Raw genomic sequence first — 17,038 nt, forward strand, 5'->3', positions numbered from 1 at the left:
TCAATGTCCAAATCTTCCATACGGAGCGTGTTAGATTTGATTTGCCGTTAAAAAAAAAAAAACAAGCTGCAGCCCACTTGAGACTCGCCAAACTCGGCAGATGACATCTACTTTCCTGTCTCCGGTCCAGTGTCTTCACAGCATCATTGTATTTCACATTGTCTGGAATGTAGTATAGATTTGAATAGACGCTTTTTTCCTTTGTTCTATCTTCGGAGATTCGGCGGCATTGACTTTTGATTACTTACTTCCTCATTAGCACTTGTTCATTTCCATTACGTTTTGGAATACAGAAAGCATTCTTTTCTCGAACCATCTCAATAGAGTCAGGACGAAGCAAAGAACGAATCGGATTATCCTTTTTGAGGGCTTATCAAGGCATCCTGAGAGTCTAGACTATTGTCGCAGGCACTAGCAGGTCACAAATCTGTTATCACAATTAGCCAGTCCAGTATCGAGAGACAATATTCGGAAGAAGAAAAGTAGATTGCACCCCTTATTCGATCCTTGGGCGAGTGGCATTAAACAGGAATGGTAGATGCTCCCGCACACAGCCTTGGATACGTTGATGCCAAGCCAGCGGATCTTCAGGCACTCCGTCTCCAACGCCTCCCCGCTAGATCACCGTCTTCATTCACTATTAATCCCATATCAGCTCATTGTTGAAACATACGGCACACCCGTTTTCTATCCATTATTTTTTCCAGATGCATATCTGACATAATCCCTGTTTCTCTTCCCTTCTCTCTTTCTTGATATATTTTTCTTTGCTCGCCTATATACCCAACCCTTATGACCTGATTATCACTTGTTCGCCATGTCACCTCATCTCGGTCTCTTACAAGTCCTCTCCTTCCTATTCCTTCTTCTCGCAACACAGGTAGTGACGGAACACACTTCAAACTGGGCCGTTCTCGTTTCCACGTCTCGATTCTGGTTCAACTACCGCCATCTTGCAAATGTACTCTCACTGTATCGCACCGTCAAGCGGCTGGGGATACCCGATTCGCAGATCATCCTAATGCTTCCCGATGACATGGCCTGCAATCCTCGAAACGCGTTTCCCGGGACGGTCTACAGCAATGCCGATCGCGCAGTCGACTTATACGGAGACAACATCGAGGTTGACTACCGAGGCTACGAGGTGACCGTGGAGAACTTTATCCGTCTCTTGACCGACCGACTGGACGAAGACGTGCCGCGGAGCAAACGCCTGGGCTCTGACGCTGGAAGCAATGTGCTCGTTTATATGACCGGACACGGAGGCGATCAGTTCCTAAAGTTCCAAGACTCGGAGGAGATTGGAGCCTGGGACCTGGCGGATGCATTCGGCCAGATGTGGGAGAAGAAGCGCTATCATGAGCTGCTATTCATGATTGACACTTGCCAGGCTAATACTATGTACACCCACTTCTACTCGCCAAATATTATCGCGACAGGATCCAGTGCGCTGGATCAGTCCTCTTACTCTCATCATGCGGATAACGATGTCGGTGTGGCGGTGATCGACCGTTGGACATACTATGTGCTGGAATTCTTAGAAACTCAGGTGACAAGCGCCAATTCGAAGGCGACGCTGGGAGATTTGTTCGACTCGTACGACGAGTCGAAGATTCATTCGCAACCAGGCGTTCGGTGGGACCTCTTTCCCGGCGGGGAGCAGGAGGGCCGCCTGAGAACTGTGGTGGACTTCTTCGGTAATGTTCAAAATGTCGAAGTTGAGCATGCGAATGCCACTGAGCCCGGCTCTTTGAAGGAGGATCTCATTGAGATCGCTCGACTGGTTGAAAAATGGCGCAAGCGTGATCGGGACTTTGCATCTCGCAGAGAGCCGCTTCATGAGAACAACACTGATGCACTTCCCTCCTCTCAATTTACAAAGGCTCGAAATGTCGCGCCTGTACGCATGGCAGCTGAATCTTCCTGGGAAAAGCGGCTCGTTGGAGCATCAGTTCTGGGCGCATGCGCTGCTGTCTGGCTCGCTGGATCGATCTTGGGCAGGTCCTCGGTTTGATCATGATAGTCGTCTCCGATCATATCTGTAATCCAATAACCAGTCATGACATTTCCTTGTGTAAACTTGTGTAGTATATCTGCATCTGCCCTGAACATTGACACCTACTCCGCGCTCTAGCAGCATATATGTGATCTTGTTGTATCCTTCAGAATAAGCAGTGGTTCACAGCCTTGCTACAGAGTACAAGGCACTCCATTTCCTTTTCATATCTGCACCTATGGCCATGCATCGCCGCCAAACCCCGCCATGAAAGACTGGAACAAATTCTCCCACACCAGTATCAGGAATTGACTTCTCTTCATCAGTTCAAAGTATCACTCTGCTAACTGCACCGCATCAGCCTGTAAACCCTTTGGTCCATCGACTACTTCGAATGTGACCGCCTGTCCATCCTTCAGAGATACAAAGCCATGTCCCTGGATTGCTCGAAAATGCACAAAGACATCTTTACCATTGCTCCGGCTTATAAAGCCATATCCCTTTTCCTCGTTGAACCATTTAACAATTCCCACTTCTCTTTCGCCCATTTTTGGCTCAGCTAAGGTAATAGATGGTCAAAAATCATTTTCAATTTCCAAGGGTATGAGCATCGCACTTCTTTCGATTCAACAATCAAGTCCAGAGTGAGTTTCTGGGCAAATATTTGACTTGCTTTGCCCTCAGATGCGGGCCAGATCGAAGAAGCTGGTAGAGAGATATAACTCAAAAGGATGCCTTTTTGGAGGTTATAGTTGAGAAGCGAAGTTGATTAAAACCTTTGGCTCAGCAGGGGGTCTGCACCCTAATATAAGGCCATTTCTGCACTGTGTAACCTCATCAGCGTCTTATTAGTACCCTATAGTTGCATTAAGGGCTGTTCAACTACTGTATGCTGATGTGGTAGCGCTTCATTGGAAGATAGAAATGAGCGGGGTAGAGGGGTGTAGAGATATAATGGATTGGTCACATTACCAGTGCAAACTCCCCCAGTCAGATCCAAGTTGGAAGGCATCTGATACTTTCTTTCCTTCATTGCTACTAAAGTACTTGCTAGCATTCGACCTGCGATGGTTCATCGGCTGCGTTTGTTTGGCGCGATATCTCGACTATATGTAGCCATCTGGTTTCCTTGAAGTTGATTTCTCTGGAATATTAACAATCAAGCTGGTTACTGTCGTCCTGAGCGTTGATATCCATGTATTTTTCCGGTTGTTGTTGCCCGTCTCCTATAGATGTTCGGAGTGACCGAAGTATATATTTTCACAGAACCTTGCTTCGCCATACTATTCCCCATTTCTTGCCCTCCAGTTGCCTACATATCGGTCAAAACACGATCTCAAGATCCAGAAAGCAGGCTGCTACTCATGCAGAAGGCGCCTAACGCAAATAGTATACAGAGAATCCCCCATACAGCTGGGAACATCGACTGAAGCCGATTAATGGTCCAATATCTCCCGATATGGATTACAAGCTGGCCGGGCGCTTGCTCCGCTCGCTGCCAGCTTTAGCTGTGCCAAGTTACACCTACTTACTAAAGCAACAGAAGAATATCAGCCTAGATCAACACTCCAGGCTATTAAAAGAAATTATATGAATAGGGCCGCAGGGCTGTATAATGAACTATATAATAGTAGTTGATATACAGATGCTATTTAAAGAACCTGAAATAGGTATTTAATAATAAGATGAATAGGTTTGCAGGGCGCAAAAAGAATATTATAGCATACTAAATAGGGCTATATAAAGAATAAGATAATAGTAGGTGATATCCAGGTGCTATTCAATATTAATATAAAGGAAGTGTTACAGCTCTATTAAAGATAGATATTAATAGGCTGTAGATTTGTATATAAGGGCTGCCCCCCCACCCCCCACCCCCCAAAGATAAAGGACTCGCAGAAGGAGAAGGGGAATGTACACCTGTAGGAGTGAACTAAAACCTCTTACCACAGGCCTAAGGAGCAAAATTCCCATCAGCATATGGAGAGAAGTAATAGGGGTATGAAGACTGTACTAAGCAGTCACTACAGATATGACTATAAGTAAATAAATTATTTTCTTTCTATTTCTTACAGACACGGCAGCAAAACTGTAATAGAGGTATATTAGGAGAAGTATAAGAAGTATAGTAACTGCAGTAGTTAATTATCTGAACTAAATAATTATAATAGGGTGCAGGGAGGGCTGCAGCAGGTGTGTAGTGAAAAGTAAATAAATAGGATGCTAGACTGAAAAAGGGAATTTCGCGAACAACAGCCGATTATTAAGCAATTATTCAGCATTCCCCACCGTTATTTCTTTATGTATATAGATAGATACAAGAGCGTTCACGTGACCACGCGCTCCGCCTCGCGTCTCGCGCTTCGCGAGAACCATCATAACTCACCATTGAGCACGCCGATTGAGAACCGGGCAACGAGCTTCGCGACCATTTCACTATGGTCTTCAAGCCATTCAAACCCCCTCTAATTAGGAAACAGCCCAACTTATCCGTCTCTGATGCACCCCCGGCAAGCGGTGCCGCCGAACATCGCGAACCTCAAGCCAAGAAGCAGCGCCTGGACCCAGAAATCACAACTCATAGTAATTCACTAAACCGATCACACGCGCCGAGCCGCAAGCCTCTACAGCAAGTGATCAATGCAGGCAGCTCACCCAGCGAGAGCAGGACTAGTGATGATTCATATGGGGACGGATACTACAACGTGCTATGGTAACTGATCGGGTACATTCTAAGCGATGATCAAGCTAACTGGCATCTGCGATAGGCGAAAACCGTCCACGAAGAAGAACAAGACGTGGGACGGTGACGGTATCATCTCTGCCCGTGATGGGTATCTCTACCTACAGGACATATCGGGGAAGGATATGGGACGGGTGATGCATGGATCCCGACTTGAAGCAGGAACCATACTCTCGATAGGAGGCAAAGAAGTCGAGATTGACTCGGAGATACCCAGGAAGGAGTATCTAGCCGGCAGGCCTTTCCTCGAGAGAACAGTCGTCACTGGCCCCGTTACGGCACCGGCACCGCCGAAGAAGACGTTCACGCCGTTACTCGGGAACCGAAGCGGTACCTCGCTTCTGACAACTTCAAGTCAGAAGAGCCAGGGTGGGAAAATAGGCAGCTCGACTTTACCAAATCCGGCAATCAGACCCAGCTCTATATCCAATGCATACAAGAGACCGCTACTAGAAAGCAGCGTCGTTCCCGCGGGGCCCGTTGGGACGCCAGTTCCACGCCATGACCCGAACCAACCCGGAGCACTGGTCATGAAGCGACCGGATTCAGTGCCCAAGGGGAAGCAAATCGTTGACGTTGTTGTCGATCCAATCCTCTCGAAACACTTGCGACAGCACCAACGGGAGGGCGTCCAATTCCTTTACGAGTGCGTCATGGGAATGCGATCCTTCAACGGAGAAGGCGCTATCCTTGCCGATGACATGGGCTTGGGGAAGACTTTGCAAACGATCACGCTGCTCTGGACTCTGCTGAAACAGAATCCGATCCATGAAAGCCCTCCAGTGATCAAGAAAGCACTCATCGTTTGCCCAGTGACATTGATCAACAACTGGAGGAAGGAGTTTCGGAAATGGCTGGGCAACGAGCGCATCGGTGTATTCGTCTTTGATGATAAGAGGAAGCGTTTGACCGATTTCACTATGGGCAGGGCCTATAGCGTCATGATAGTGGGATACGAGAAGCTTAGAACCGTTCAAGAAGGCCTCGCGAGAGGTGCGGGAGTCGACATCATTATCGCCGACGAGGGCCACAGACTGAAGACGCTCCAGAACAAGAGCGGCCAGGCTATCCAGTCACTGAACGCCACAAAGAGAATCATCCTTTCTGGCACACCAATCCAGAATGACCTGAAGGAATTCTTCGCGGCAGTGGACTTGGTAAATCCAGGTATTTTAGGAAACTTCAAGGCCTTCGTCAGAGAATTTGAGGGGCCTATCGTAAAGAGCAGGCAGCCGGAGGCAACCAAGAAGGAGATTGAGAAAGGCGAAGCTAGGAATGAGGAACTGCGAGAGCTCACTTCCAAGTTCATGCTACGCAGGACGGCCGACATCCTGGCGAAATACCTGCCGCCGAAAACAGAATATGTCTTGTTCTGCAACCCGACCTCCACACAAGCCAATATCTACAAGAATGTGCTCGCCTCTCCAGTGTTCCAGTGTGCCATCGGCAATTCAGAAAACGCCCTGCAGCTCATCACCATTCTTAAAAAGCTCTGCAACAGCCCTTCGCTGCTTTCACCTAAGACTGGAGACGAAAAACCCAGTGAGACCATCGCAGCGCTTTTGTCGTCCCTGCCTCCGAATCTCTTACGCCACTTCTCCCCTTCATGCAGCGCAAAAATACGTGTACTTGATCAGTTACTCCATAACCTACGCACATCTACTTCAGAGAAGATCGTCCTCGTCTCGAACTACACCTCGACGCTGAATATGCTCGCAAACCTGCTCAACTCGCTCTCTCTGCCTTTCCTGAGACTAGATGGCTCAACCCCAGCGCAGAAAAGGCAGGCCCTAGTAGAAGATTTTAACCGTCTACCCCCAAATCTTTGTTTCGCGTTTCTCCTTTCCGCAAAAGCAGGAGGCACCGGACTAAATTTGATAGGCGCAAGCCGCCTTGTCCTCTTCGATGTGGACTGGAACCCAGCCACCGACGTACAAGCCATGGCGCGGATCCACCGCGACGGCCAAAAGAGACATTGCTGGATCTACCGCGTCTTGCTGAAGGGAAGCCTGGAGGAGAGAATCTGGCAACGCCAGGTAACCAAGATCGGACTGGCAGACAGCGTCATGGAACACAAAAGCAGTGTGGCTCAATTCTCAAGGGATGAGCTGAAGGATCTCTTCCGTCTCGACGAGGCGAGCCGCTGTCAGACGCATGAGCTTCTGGGCTGCGACTGCGGTGGATTAGGGCGGATGGCTGGCCCATCGAGCGACGACGCCAGCATTCCAGCCACAGATGCAGAGGACTCACCGTCCAGCGACCTCTCAGACACGGACCATGAATTCCCGGACATTCCCACACTCATCAAAGCGTCCCAGCTCAATATAGAAGAACAAGAGCGGCGGATCCGTTCGCACCTGCGTGATGGCCATCGAAGTAGAAACCGCAAGAGCAAGCGAGGAAACGACAGCGCGGGCGACGAGCCAGCCAAACAAAGCCGAATACAACAATCGCTCTCCCATTACGTGCATATAGACCCTGGTTTGTTATCAGCCGCGACGGATGAAACAGTAATCGATTTGCAGGCCGCACTTGATGACGACGACGTCCTTCTTCCCTTACTCAAAGACGAGGATAACAGAGTCTCGTTCATTTTCAAAAAGTCTAGTACTGCAGAGGCGAAGGGGAAGAGGCCCCCCTCGCCGGTGGTTGTAGACTAGGAGATTAGAACTATACATTATGCGGCATAGAGGAAAATATAGAGGACATTTGCATTGGTTCGAGATTATATGATTACATAGATATAATTATATTGTGATGATATATTCACTCTTCACGATCTCTATGGAATTGTTACCTGGGATCATCTCGTATATTACACATGCAAAAGGAATCGCGATCCAGCAAAGAACAAAAACTGAAGGGGGTATGGTATGCGCAAAAAAATCGTAAAAGCGAGACAAAGTAGAAAACAGAAATTTCAAGTGTTATAAAATAACATCCGATCTGTGATGATGAAATGAAGAAATCCGATATCCTCAGACATCAAACATCTTAATATCTGAGCTTTCCAACAAGTCCAAACGTGTATGCCGCCTCAGCTTCACTCTTCATCTGAATCATATATATCTTCGAAAATTTGCCTATGACACCACCTTCTTTTGGCATGGCTCCATCGTTAGCCTCTGGGATAGACACGGCAATACCGGTCCTTGCGACACGTTCGAAAGCGCTTTCACCCAAGCAAACATCAAGCAGTACTTCGCCACGTGTTTTGCCACGAACGACGATGCGCTTCTCCGGTTCGGTGGCCTGCCGAGGCGACACGGATCCAGAGGTTGGCGGGCTTCCTTCGTCAGCGCCGACGCTGGTATCACTGCGTCTACTGCTAGATGTCCCTGGACGGCGAGGTGCAGAGCGAGCGGGCATGATTGTGAGTCTGGCAGCACCCATATCACGCCACTTCGACTGAGTCTCGCGTACGTACAGCCGGATCTTGGCATTAGACAGGCCGATTCCATCGGCGCCCTTCATGGCAGCGGCTATTCTGCCGATGCCGGAAGATGAATGATGCGAACCAGAGCCGGCAGAGCTTGAGTGCAGGCTATCCTCCTTTGCGCTCCGAGAAGTGATGGACGAGCGCGAGAGATTGAACATCTTGCTTCCGGATCCAAATTTCTTCAACGCTGAGAACGCACTACTCATGGTTCCAACACTACTTTCAGAGTGGTCGGCGAGCGACCGAGGCGAGCTCGATGCGCGGTAGCTCTTTCGGCGTTGGGGCCATCCGAACCACCTTCCTGTCTTCGTTGAACGTTCCATAGGAACGGGCTGGTTTGCAAAAGGGCCACGTGCGTTTTGCAAAGCAATGTAGGTTGGGTTGTTGATACGTGCCTGATTTATGAGACCATACAGCGCCTCGCACTCGTCTGCATTCCGAGAGCGGAACATGATATTGTTGCTCCAATCAATCCTCGATTTCTCAGTCGGAGGCGAACGAACGCTAATATCGATGGCTGTACCCCGCCGGATGGGCACTAGTGGTGTTAGCTCGAGGGCAATTAGTAGTTGTCCTTGACCTCTATGCTCTTCATCATCCATGTCCGACATGGCCTTGGAGCTCATTTCATACGCCTCGATGAGCCCAGGGCTGACTACAATTTTGCAGTCAGTGGGAGCTATAGCTTCCCATGTCCCTTTTTCGGACCATGCAAAGACAGAGGCAACGGCAGTAGAAGATTTTGTTGGTTGCGAAGGAACGGATCTATATCCACCCTGAGATGCAGAATTCGAGGGTGACAACGAGCTGTTAGATGATGCGGCCAGAGTCGATTTGGCAAGGTTGTGTGCATCAGCAGGAGGTAATGAGGAGGCGAGCTCGTCATCAGAGTCACCATCCGACGTGTCTGACGCAGTGTAATCATCCGAATCCGAGTACATGTTGTAGCGTCGCACGGTCGACGTGTCTGAATCGGAATAGGTATCTGATGCTGTGGAAGGCTCATATTCGTGCTTCAATGGTGACGATCCACGCCTTCTCTGTCTCACATTGGTAGGACTGAGAACAGGCGTGTTTGGTAGACTCGGCCCCGTGGAGCTCGGCGAGCGACTGTGTGGAGGAGGTGGCGGAGGCTGCTCGTCGTTCGTTTGACTCGAGTCGGAGTTCGATCGAGAGTGACCCTTGCTTTTCGAGGGACTTCCTGGTAGACTGTACGAGTCCACAGGAGCGTACTCTTCGTCGTCCGATACCGATGCCAAGGACTCCGTTATGTAACTTTGACTACTGCCTTTTCTGATTTTGGGTATGCTGGGCAGATCCATTGAGGGCACAGACGATACTCGCGGAGATCCCTGATCAACCGTGTCTCTTATGGGAGTTTTTGGAGATTGCTGCTCCGTGTAAGGCTTCTTTTCGCGGACAACGACTGGGGATTGGACAGGCTTCTGATCTTCTTGACGATCCCGATGAGAAGTCGCTGACGCCTGCTCTCTGTCTGAAAGCGCATCTTTCTGTGGGCTTGATGGGGAGCTCTCTCCAGGTCGGTGAACCCGCTTAGCCTTCGACCGTTTCAGACCGGCTGACGTTCTTTCATCAACAAGGGGAGTCCTGCGCGGATCACGAGCGTGGAGTATTGATGGTGGAGATTGTGGTGTTGAAGCGTAATCTGACTCGCGAGTAATTGCAGAGTAGTCGGATGACTCAATAGCTGAAGTGGTTTCACAAACAGTGCTGGGTTCCGACAAGGACCCTTTAGGGGTTGAAGACCGCCGAGCTGTTCGATACGTGGCCCTTTCTCCAATAGGTATATCCACACTTGTAGGACTTGGTGGCCCTTTTTGAGCCGCCGGTACATCGCTTGAAGGAGCCGTTTGCGCTCGTTGTCGTTGCTTTGCTCTCTCAATGAAGCTCTGGGTCCGACAGAGGGCTGGTGGTGGTGGGTTCACTCCCAATAGTTGAACCCATTCAAATGCTATATCCTCCTCATCGATCCGTAGCGATAACAACTCCTGCCACGCTTTCGTTTGTCCCGGAGGGCTACGCAACATGACCACAATCTCCCCCTTAAGGTCTCCATTACGCGCAGAAACGCATGCCAGGTCCATTGGAGGGAACAGTAGCCAACGATCCGCGTGGTCAATTTCACAAATCAGCAGATCCCCGCCCGCCCCGTTACCTGGGCCATTGTCTCTTAAAAGAAGCTCCGCCCGACAGTCTACGACCTGGCCTGTAGAATGATACAGAGACAGATTGAAGAAGTCACGGGCGCGGACGCGTCGAGTCTTGTCGATGGTCACATCAGTAAGGGCTCCTAGAGTCGCAGGATCACGCGCGCGAGTCGAGTCGATACTGGCAGCGGATTCGTCTTCAAGTCTTGCCCGTTCCTCTCTTGCGCGGCGACGAGCTTCCGTAACCAGATTCTGATAGACCAAGGCTATCTCTTCCGCTTTAGCAGACGGAGCGAGCATATTGATGCCCTTGAAGGTCTTCGCAAGGTACTTGAGTCGCACCAGCGGTCGTTTGAGCAGATAAGCCACATCCACCTTCTCACCTTCGCTGTTGACCACGTCACCATTTTCGTCTCGAGCCATCCCCTCATCCAAGCTCTTCGTATCAGCATTCTGAGCAACCTCACCCTCTTCTAGAGGAGCCAAGTTAACGATAACGTCTCTGAAGCCTAATCGCCAGGCCCGAAGGTATTCACGGTAGACTCGCTGAGCTCCCTGGGCCCAAGTTAGCAAGGAATCCGAGTTATCTTGCGGGATTCGCTTATGCAGCGTCTTCAAACGCTCGATGGCCACACCCATATCGACTATCGGCTTAGTAAAGTTCAGCTCGTCTTTCGGATCAGTTGATGGACGAAAGAGACCTGCCGCAATAGCCGAGTCTGACCTTGAGAGGACGCAAGTCAACAGCACGGGTATTACGCCGCCGACGAGAGTCTTGAGCTCGCGCATGTATTTCACTTCGTCTGCCGCTAACTCCTTGAGCAGGTCAGCGACGGTAGCATTAGTTGCGCGGCTCTTGTTCGTTCGCAGGCTACGAGCAGAGCGTAAGCTTCTACTGCGCGTATTTGGAACTGAAAGTACAGACATGAGATCATCATGTGTTGTGAGTCGCCTCTTCAACTGAGAAGAGACAACAGGAAGCGAATTTGGGTCAAACTGATCTCTTTCCTCCGCATCATCTTTACTCTGCGATGGTGTTGGCGCGGGTTTGTCTTGAAGAAAGCTAGGTTCAAGTGTCTGCGATTGCCCATCATCACCTGCACTCATTGTTTCAATGGAGGCAATAGTTGAAAGTCGATGGAGGCCTGTGCTAGGAATGGGTCGTTTGCGGATAAGAGGAACAGGAGCGTTATTCCCGGATACCTCCGAACCGTCGGAGAAAGGCTGAGTATCTGTGTCATGATCGTCTGCCTTCGGATCTGCATCACGGGTGGTAGCCTCCTTTGCACCTGATGATGATCTGCTATGCCTGTGTTCGCTGGACTTCTTCCTGTGGGGAGGAGATGAGTCATCCCTCAGCTGCTTCGAGGAAACTTTCCTCTCCTCAGATTTCTTTCTCTCACTGGTGGCTGAGCCTTCTCTACTACGCCCGTGTCGTTTGGATGTGCTCCTCCTCCGACTCTCGCTCTCAGGTGACGGTTCGGAATCGGCGTTGCGGTCATGTTTGTCTTCCCGTCTATGCGATGGTTTCGCTCGGTTCGTCCTAGTGTTTAAGGGTGCAGGAACTTCCACATCGGGATCCATGTCTTCCAGGAACGGATCAGAGGTACTAGAGAGCCAGGCCTCAATTTTGGAGCCCCTAGTAGGAGCTGGCTTGGGAGGTTCCGGTCGCGCGAACATCTTTCGCGACTCATCCAGCATATGCCCGAATATACCTCCCTTAGGGGGCTTGAGTGGCGCGCGAGACTTCGGCGGAGTCTTAGGGCCAGGGCCTCGTGCCCGCCTTCTGGAGAGTTCCGAGAAATCTGCTTCACTTGCTGCCCAATCCGCGTCCTCCTCAGTCACTTCTCCCTTTTTCTTCGAACTTTCCAGCGGCCCCAATGCCTCTCCACACTGAGAGCGATTTGCCGTCCCTGGCCGCGAAGTAGACTTCGAAGACCCCCTCTGGTGCGCCTCATCCTCAGTCTTGCTCTCGGTCGCCGAATCCACATCCCGAGAGGCTCGAGATTTCCTACGCTCCTTGATAGTCGAGTCAGATGCGCCTCCAGTTCTCTCCCTGTCGCGGCTGCGCGAGGATGGCGCCGATCGCTCTTCTCCATCTTTCCGACCTTCTTGTCGCCCCAGTCTAGGAGATGGTAACGGATCGTTGACTGTATACTGGGAAATACGCTTCGGGGGCGGTAGTTTCGGCGTTGGAGTTTGAGTGGAAGTCCGGTTCAGCTTCCAATGCTCATCGCTGATCAGGCGTTTTCTGGGAGTGCTGTTGCTGCGCTTCCTCGTAGTACCCTTAACGGGCTTTGATTTCGCTTCGCTCGTCGAATTTTCATCGTCGTCCTCATAGTAAACAACATCGGTGGCAGTGATGACCCCGCCTCCCTGCTGCTGCCACTTACGGACCTTCTCTCGTACAGAATTGGTGTCATATAATCCCAGGGGCACTCCAATATCTAGAGATTTAGATTTCGTTGGGGAAGATTTGGCGCTTCCCCCACGGTTGGAGGGGCGATGCGGAGTGGCGGGCGTCGACGGCATCGATGTCTGCTATGTCGAATGCTGATGATTAGCATATTTCTGCAGATAGAAGCAGTTACCCGAGACATAAAATTGCTGCCACGAAATTCTGGAAGCTTAATGAGACGATTTGATGTCGAAATCTGGGGCGAAAGAATGTTTTGATTTTTCCGTATTGTCTGAGAACCAGCAGCGACCCCGACGACGTCACGCGGGCCGCTTGTTTGTTTATCAAGGGAAGAGAGGGGGGAAAGGCGCACTCACTCACGGCTTGTACAAAAGCATTACAGGATTGGGATCTCAACTAGTTGCGAAATTGGAGCACACAGAACAAACAGAGATATGAAGAATAAATAAAAGAGTCTTGATTGAATAAAGACCACAGTAAACAGGCGGTCAAATGATGGGGTCGGCAGACAACTGTAGAGGAGAATGTCAGCTAAGTAGGGCTCTAGTCCGCTGCCGGTTGGGTCCAAGTGACGATGGTCAGCTGGGAGTGATATTTTGCTAGGAGTACCTCTCTACTCACAAGAACAATTGATGTTGATGTGATACGAGAGATCGACTGACCCTGGATGACAACGAAGTTGAAGAGTTCAAAGAAATGATCTCCTTCTCTGGAATTCGACCGATCCAGAGCTTCCAGCGTGTGGCATACCTCCCTAAGTAAGGCTCTAAAGTCAGTAAGGTACCTACTGATGCTGCCCGGGAAACGTGCAGGATCAGCGCTAAGTTCTAACCAACCATACTAAGGCGCAGTGATACGGAGTAGATAAACTAAATCATTATCTAGTCTAGCAGCTTCCCTTTTAATCTTTGCACTCGGACTTAGCTGGACTCGTTAAGCAGATATGAAGGAATCGTCGAGTTCCAGCTTGTTTCACTTGTTTCACTTCTTTCTGACGTTAATATCATTCATGTGTATATGCTGCCATGACGTGTATATCCACACCTAAGTCGGAGCCCAACCGATGATTTAAATGGCAGCACATTCATCCATAGACTTTAATTCTGATTTTTTATTTAAAGTAACTGGCCGCAATCGAATCCTGACAGCATAGTACATGCCCTTCTCATACGATTAAGACTGTTTAGGAGGTAGCTGTCCACGCGTCACCAAGTGGGTCGGACAGGCTTGATCTCAATAACCTCGTCAGGCACACCCGATCGCATTGGATTACATCCATCCATATCCCGATCAAGTCAATATCCAGCTGTAGTCGTATGCTCCAACAGGGGGTCCGTTTGTGCGACGATGATTCCTAGAAAACCGTCGGTTGGGGCGGCGATCTCGAACATTATCGAGCCTTTTCGTCTGCAGACATTCGCTGCAAAGCTTTGATGGCATTGGAGATTGTCTTGACACTCTTAGAAAGATAATCTGTGACATATATGAGTATGTATCGGCCTCAACACCCATCTTGGAACTTACAGAAGGGGATAACGATCCAGATGAAGTTCATGAGAAAGTAGTAGATCCAAAAGTAGTACGCTTCAGGTCGACAGTAAGACCGTCCATGGACATAGTGATCGTATAAGCTCGTGGCATAGTACAATGTATCACCGTACAGATGGCTCATGCAGACGATCAGCTGCAGTGGATGACGGAGTGAATTTTGGTCGAGGATCAGGTATGCTACAAAAAAGCATAGAGGGCCCCAGATGAGCTGTAATCATGGTCAGTCGTCCTGAAAGAGAGAGCCTCGTCTGGGCAGTAGGTACATGGCACGTACCACTGTCATCGTCTCCAGGCACAGAACCAAGGTGTCCGAAGTCATATATCTCGAGTCAGATAGCGCATATTCCTTCCACAACTGACCAAGGAAGTCCTGTGCAGAAGCCATGTGGTCATGGTGGATTATGAAGTAGCCTTCAAAAAAGCAATGTATTGTCCCAGCTGGTCGAGCAGTTAGAGGGGCCACTGTTCACTTATATATGCGTGGGTCAAAAGCAGGGATCTTACAGAGAACAAACCACAGAATAGCAAACCGGTCCGGATTTGACAGTCTTGGTCGTAAGAAGCTGACCCAAGCCAGAGTCCCTCCTAGAATGACAGAGGTTGCGATACTGGAGGTAGTGAGAAGGCGTTGGATTGAAGTCGCATTGGGCGCATATTCCTTAACATGCGCATCCAAAGGATAATAAGGATGAGAAGAGACTTGACTACTCATGATTGCAGGAGAGTCAACGCGCGAAGAAAATTGACCTTGTCTTAAAGTGTGGGATAGATGTTGGACTTCGAGATTGCAGGCAAGGACGGATATTTTGGCAACTTCTGGTTTTGTATATTCACTTCATGTTCATTCACAACCTAGGATCAAACAGCCGCCAAAAATGGCCACCCAGCTTGAGAATTCCTGAAGAAATAATATAATCCTTGATGGCGAGCTTTTCCGTGAATTTCAAACTATTCAGTTAACTAGGTACAAGCTGGCTGGGCGCTCACTCCACTCACTGCCAGCTTTGGCTGCGCCAAGTTACACCTGCTTACTAAAGTAACAGAAGAATATCAGCCTAGATTAACACCCCAGGCTATTAAAAGAAATTATATAAATAGGGCCACAGGGCCGCATAATAAACTATATAATAGTAGTTAATATATAGATGTTATTTAAAGAACCTAAAATAGGTATTTAATAATAAGATAAATAGGGCTGCAGGGCATAAAAAGAATATTATAGTATACTAAATAGGGCTATATAAAGAATAGGATAATAGCAGGTAATATCCAGGTGCTATTTAATATTAATATAAAGGAAGTATTGTAGCTCTATTAAAGATAGATATTAATAGGCTATAGATTTATATATAAGGGCTACTGACCCCCCCCCTAAAGTTTAACTATCTAGGTATGCAAAATTTTTTATTTAAACTACCCCCTTCTATTATATCTATAAAATGCCTTTCATGCTATACCTTAGTAAGTAAAGCCCTAGCTTAAAGAAGGGTAATATTCATAAATATAAGTACACTAACTCTATTTTATCTATAGAAGATTATACTAACCTTCTTATAGCTGGTCTTATAGCTGGTTCTGCCCTTCTTATAGCTAGTTCTATATCTATAATTAAGTCTAAGTCTGCTGCTAAGTCCACTGCTAAGTCTATTACTAAGTTTATTACTAAGTCTGTTTCTAAGTCTATTACTAAGTCTGTTGCTAAGCTTAAGCCTACCTCTTATATCTCTCCTTTACCTACTAATATTATAGCTGTAATGCCTCATTATGCCTGCATCTAATAACCTGCTAAACCATACTCCTAGGGCCTCCCTAGGTATCTAGGCTAAATTTATAATAGATCTTAAAGTATATAATAGAAAGCTCTCCTATATATAGGAGGCACTTGCAGCTATATAGCTAAAGAGAGAGCCTATATAATAGGATAACTATGATCTACTAGAGCAGTTTAATATTACCTATTTTATTAATTAGAAAGCATTATAGGTATAATATATTAGTAATATTATAAACCCTACCTATAAATACTATATTTATAACTATAACCTATAGGCTAAATATATTATAGTCCTAGGTTTCTTTAAGAATAGCTATACTAACTATTATTATAACTTATCTAGTGCCTACTACAGCCTCTACTATAAGTATCTAACTATATAATATATCTATATATACTTATATACTAATATATTATAGCCCCTATGCCTACTAAAGCTGCTAAGAAGAAGATCACTATTATTACTACTATAGCTATATCTATAAAGACTTTAATTATATCTATAAAGACTTTAGTTTTAGGCTCTAGTAATACCTCCTATCTCTAAGCTAAAGCTACTACTGCTACTTAGGGCTAGAAGTAGGCTAAAAGATTATATTATATATTGTATCCTAAGCTTCTACTTCTATAAGGAGTTCCCCTCTATATAATAGCTTACTATATATAAGGAGGGTAAGTAGGTAGTCTACTTCCTAGAGAATATAGATTATATATAGTTATAGGAGATAATATAGTAATCCTATATAATTCTTATAGGCTACTTTAAGTATAACTTATATATTATACTAGCTGCAAGGTATCTATATACTAATATACTAAATACCTATATATAGGATCAGCATAGTTAGGAGTAGTGGTAGTAATAGTATAGATATATAATTAGCTATATATAGTACTATAACCCTCTTATAAATAAGAGATACTTTATTTACTTACTCTTAATAGCCT

At 47.6% G+C, this 17,038-nt stretch overlaps 4 protein-coding genes across 4 annotated transcripts, besides 4 other annotated features; 2 read left to right on the forward strand and 2 right to left on the reverse strand.

Moving 5' to 3' along the window:
- Positions 1-817: 817 nt before the first annotated feature.
- NFIA_010290 (GPI-anchor transamidase) lies at positions 818-2,014 on the forward strand (the record flags this gene model as incomplete). The annotated part of the gene is made up of 1 exon (XM_001264244.1): positions 818-2,014. One exon carries the CDS (start codon positions 818-820, stop codon positions 2,012-2,014), a length of 1,197 nt encoding a protein of 398 aa, XP_001264245.1.
- A 2,420-nt stretch (positions 2,015-4,434) lies between these two features.
- Positions 4,435-7,399, forward strand: NFIA_010300 (DEAD/DEAH box helicase; the record flags this gene model as incomplete). Its single annotated transcript, XM_001264245.1, has 2 exons — positions 4,435-4,709; positions 4,765-7,399. The coding sequence occupies 2 exons, from the start codon at positions 4,435-4,437 to the stop codon at positions 7,397-7,399; spliced, it is 2,910 nt and encodes a 969-aa protein (XP_001264246.1).
- Positions 7,400-7,733: 334 nt separating this feature from the next.
- Positions 7,734-12,878, reverse strand: NFIA_010310 (uncharacterized protein; the record flags this gene model as incomplete). The annotated part of the gene is made up of 1 exon (XM_001264246.1): positions 7,734-12,878. One exon carries the CDS (start codon positions 12,876-12,878, stop codon positions 7,734-7,736), a length of 5,145 nt encoding a protein of 1,714 aa, XP_001264247.1.
- Positions 12,879-14,155: 1,277 nt separating this feature from the next.
- On the reverse strand, positions 14,156-15,028 carry NFIA_010320 (EXPERA domain-containing protein; the record flags this gene model as incomplete). The annotated part of the gene is made up of 4 exons (XM_001264247.1): positions 14,156-14,238; positions 14,290-14,524; positions 14,591-14,754; positions 14,821-15,028. 4 exons carry the CDS (start codon positions 15,026-15,028, stop codon positions 14,156-14,158), a joined length of 690 nt encoding a protein of 229 aa, XP_001264248.1.
- Positions 15,029-15,865: 837 nt separating this feature from the next.
- Positions 15,866-15,889: a microsatellite.
- Positions 15,890-15,930: 41 nt separating this feature from the next.
- Positions 15,931-16,018: a microsatellite.
- Positions 15,955-16,009: a microsatellite.
- A 546-nt stretch (positions 16,019-16,564) lies between the features above and the next one.
- Positions 16,565-16,603: a microsatellite.
- Positions 16,604-17,038: the final 435 nt, after the last annotated feature.

The sequence above is a fragment of the Aspergillus fischeri genome, genomic scaffold (genome assembly GCF_000149645.3).
Source record: "Aspergillus fischeri NRRL 181 1099437636249 genomic scaffold, whole genome shotgun sequence".
In the NCBI taxonomy this organism is placed as follows: domain Eukaryota; kingdom Fungi; phylum Ascomycota; class Eurotiomycetes; order Eurotiales; family Aspergillaceae; genus Aspergillus; species Aspergillus fischeri.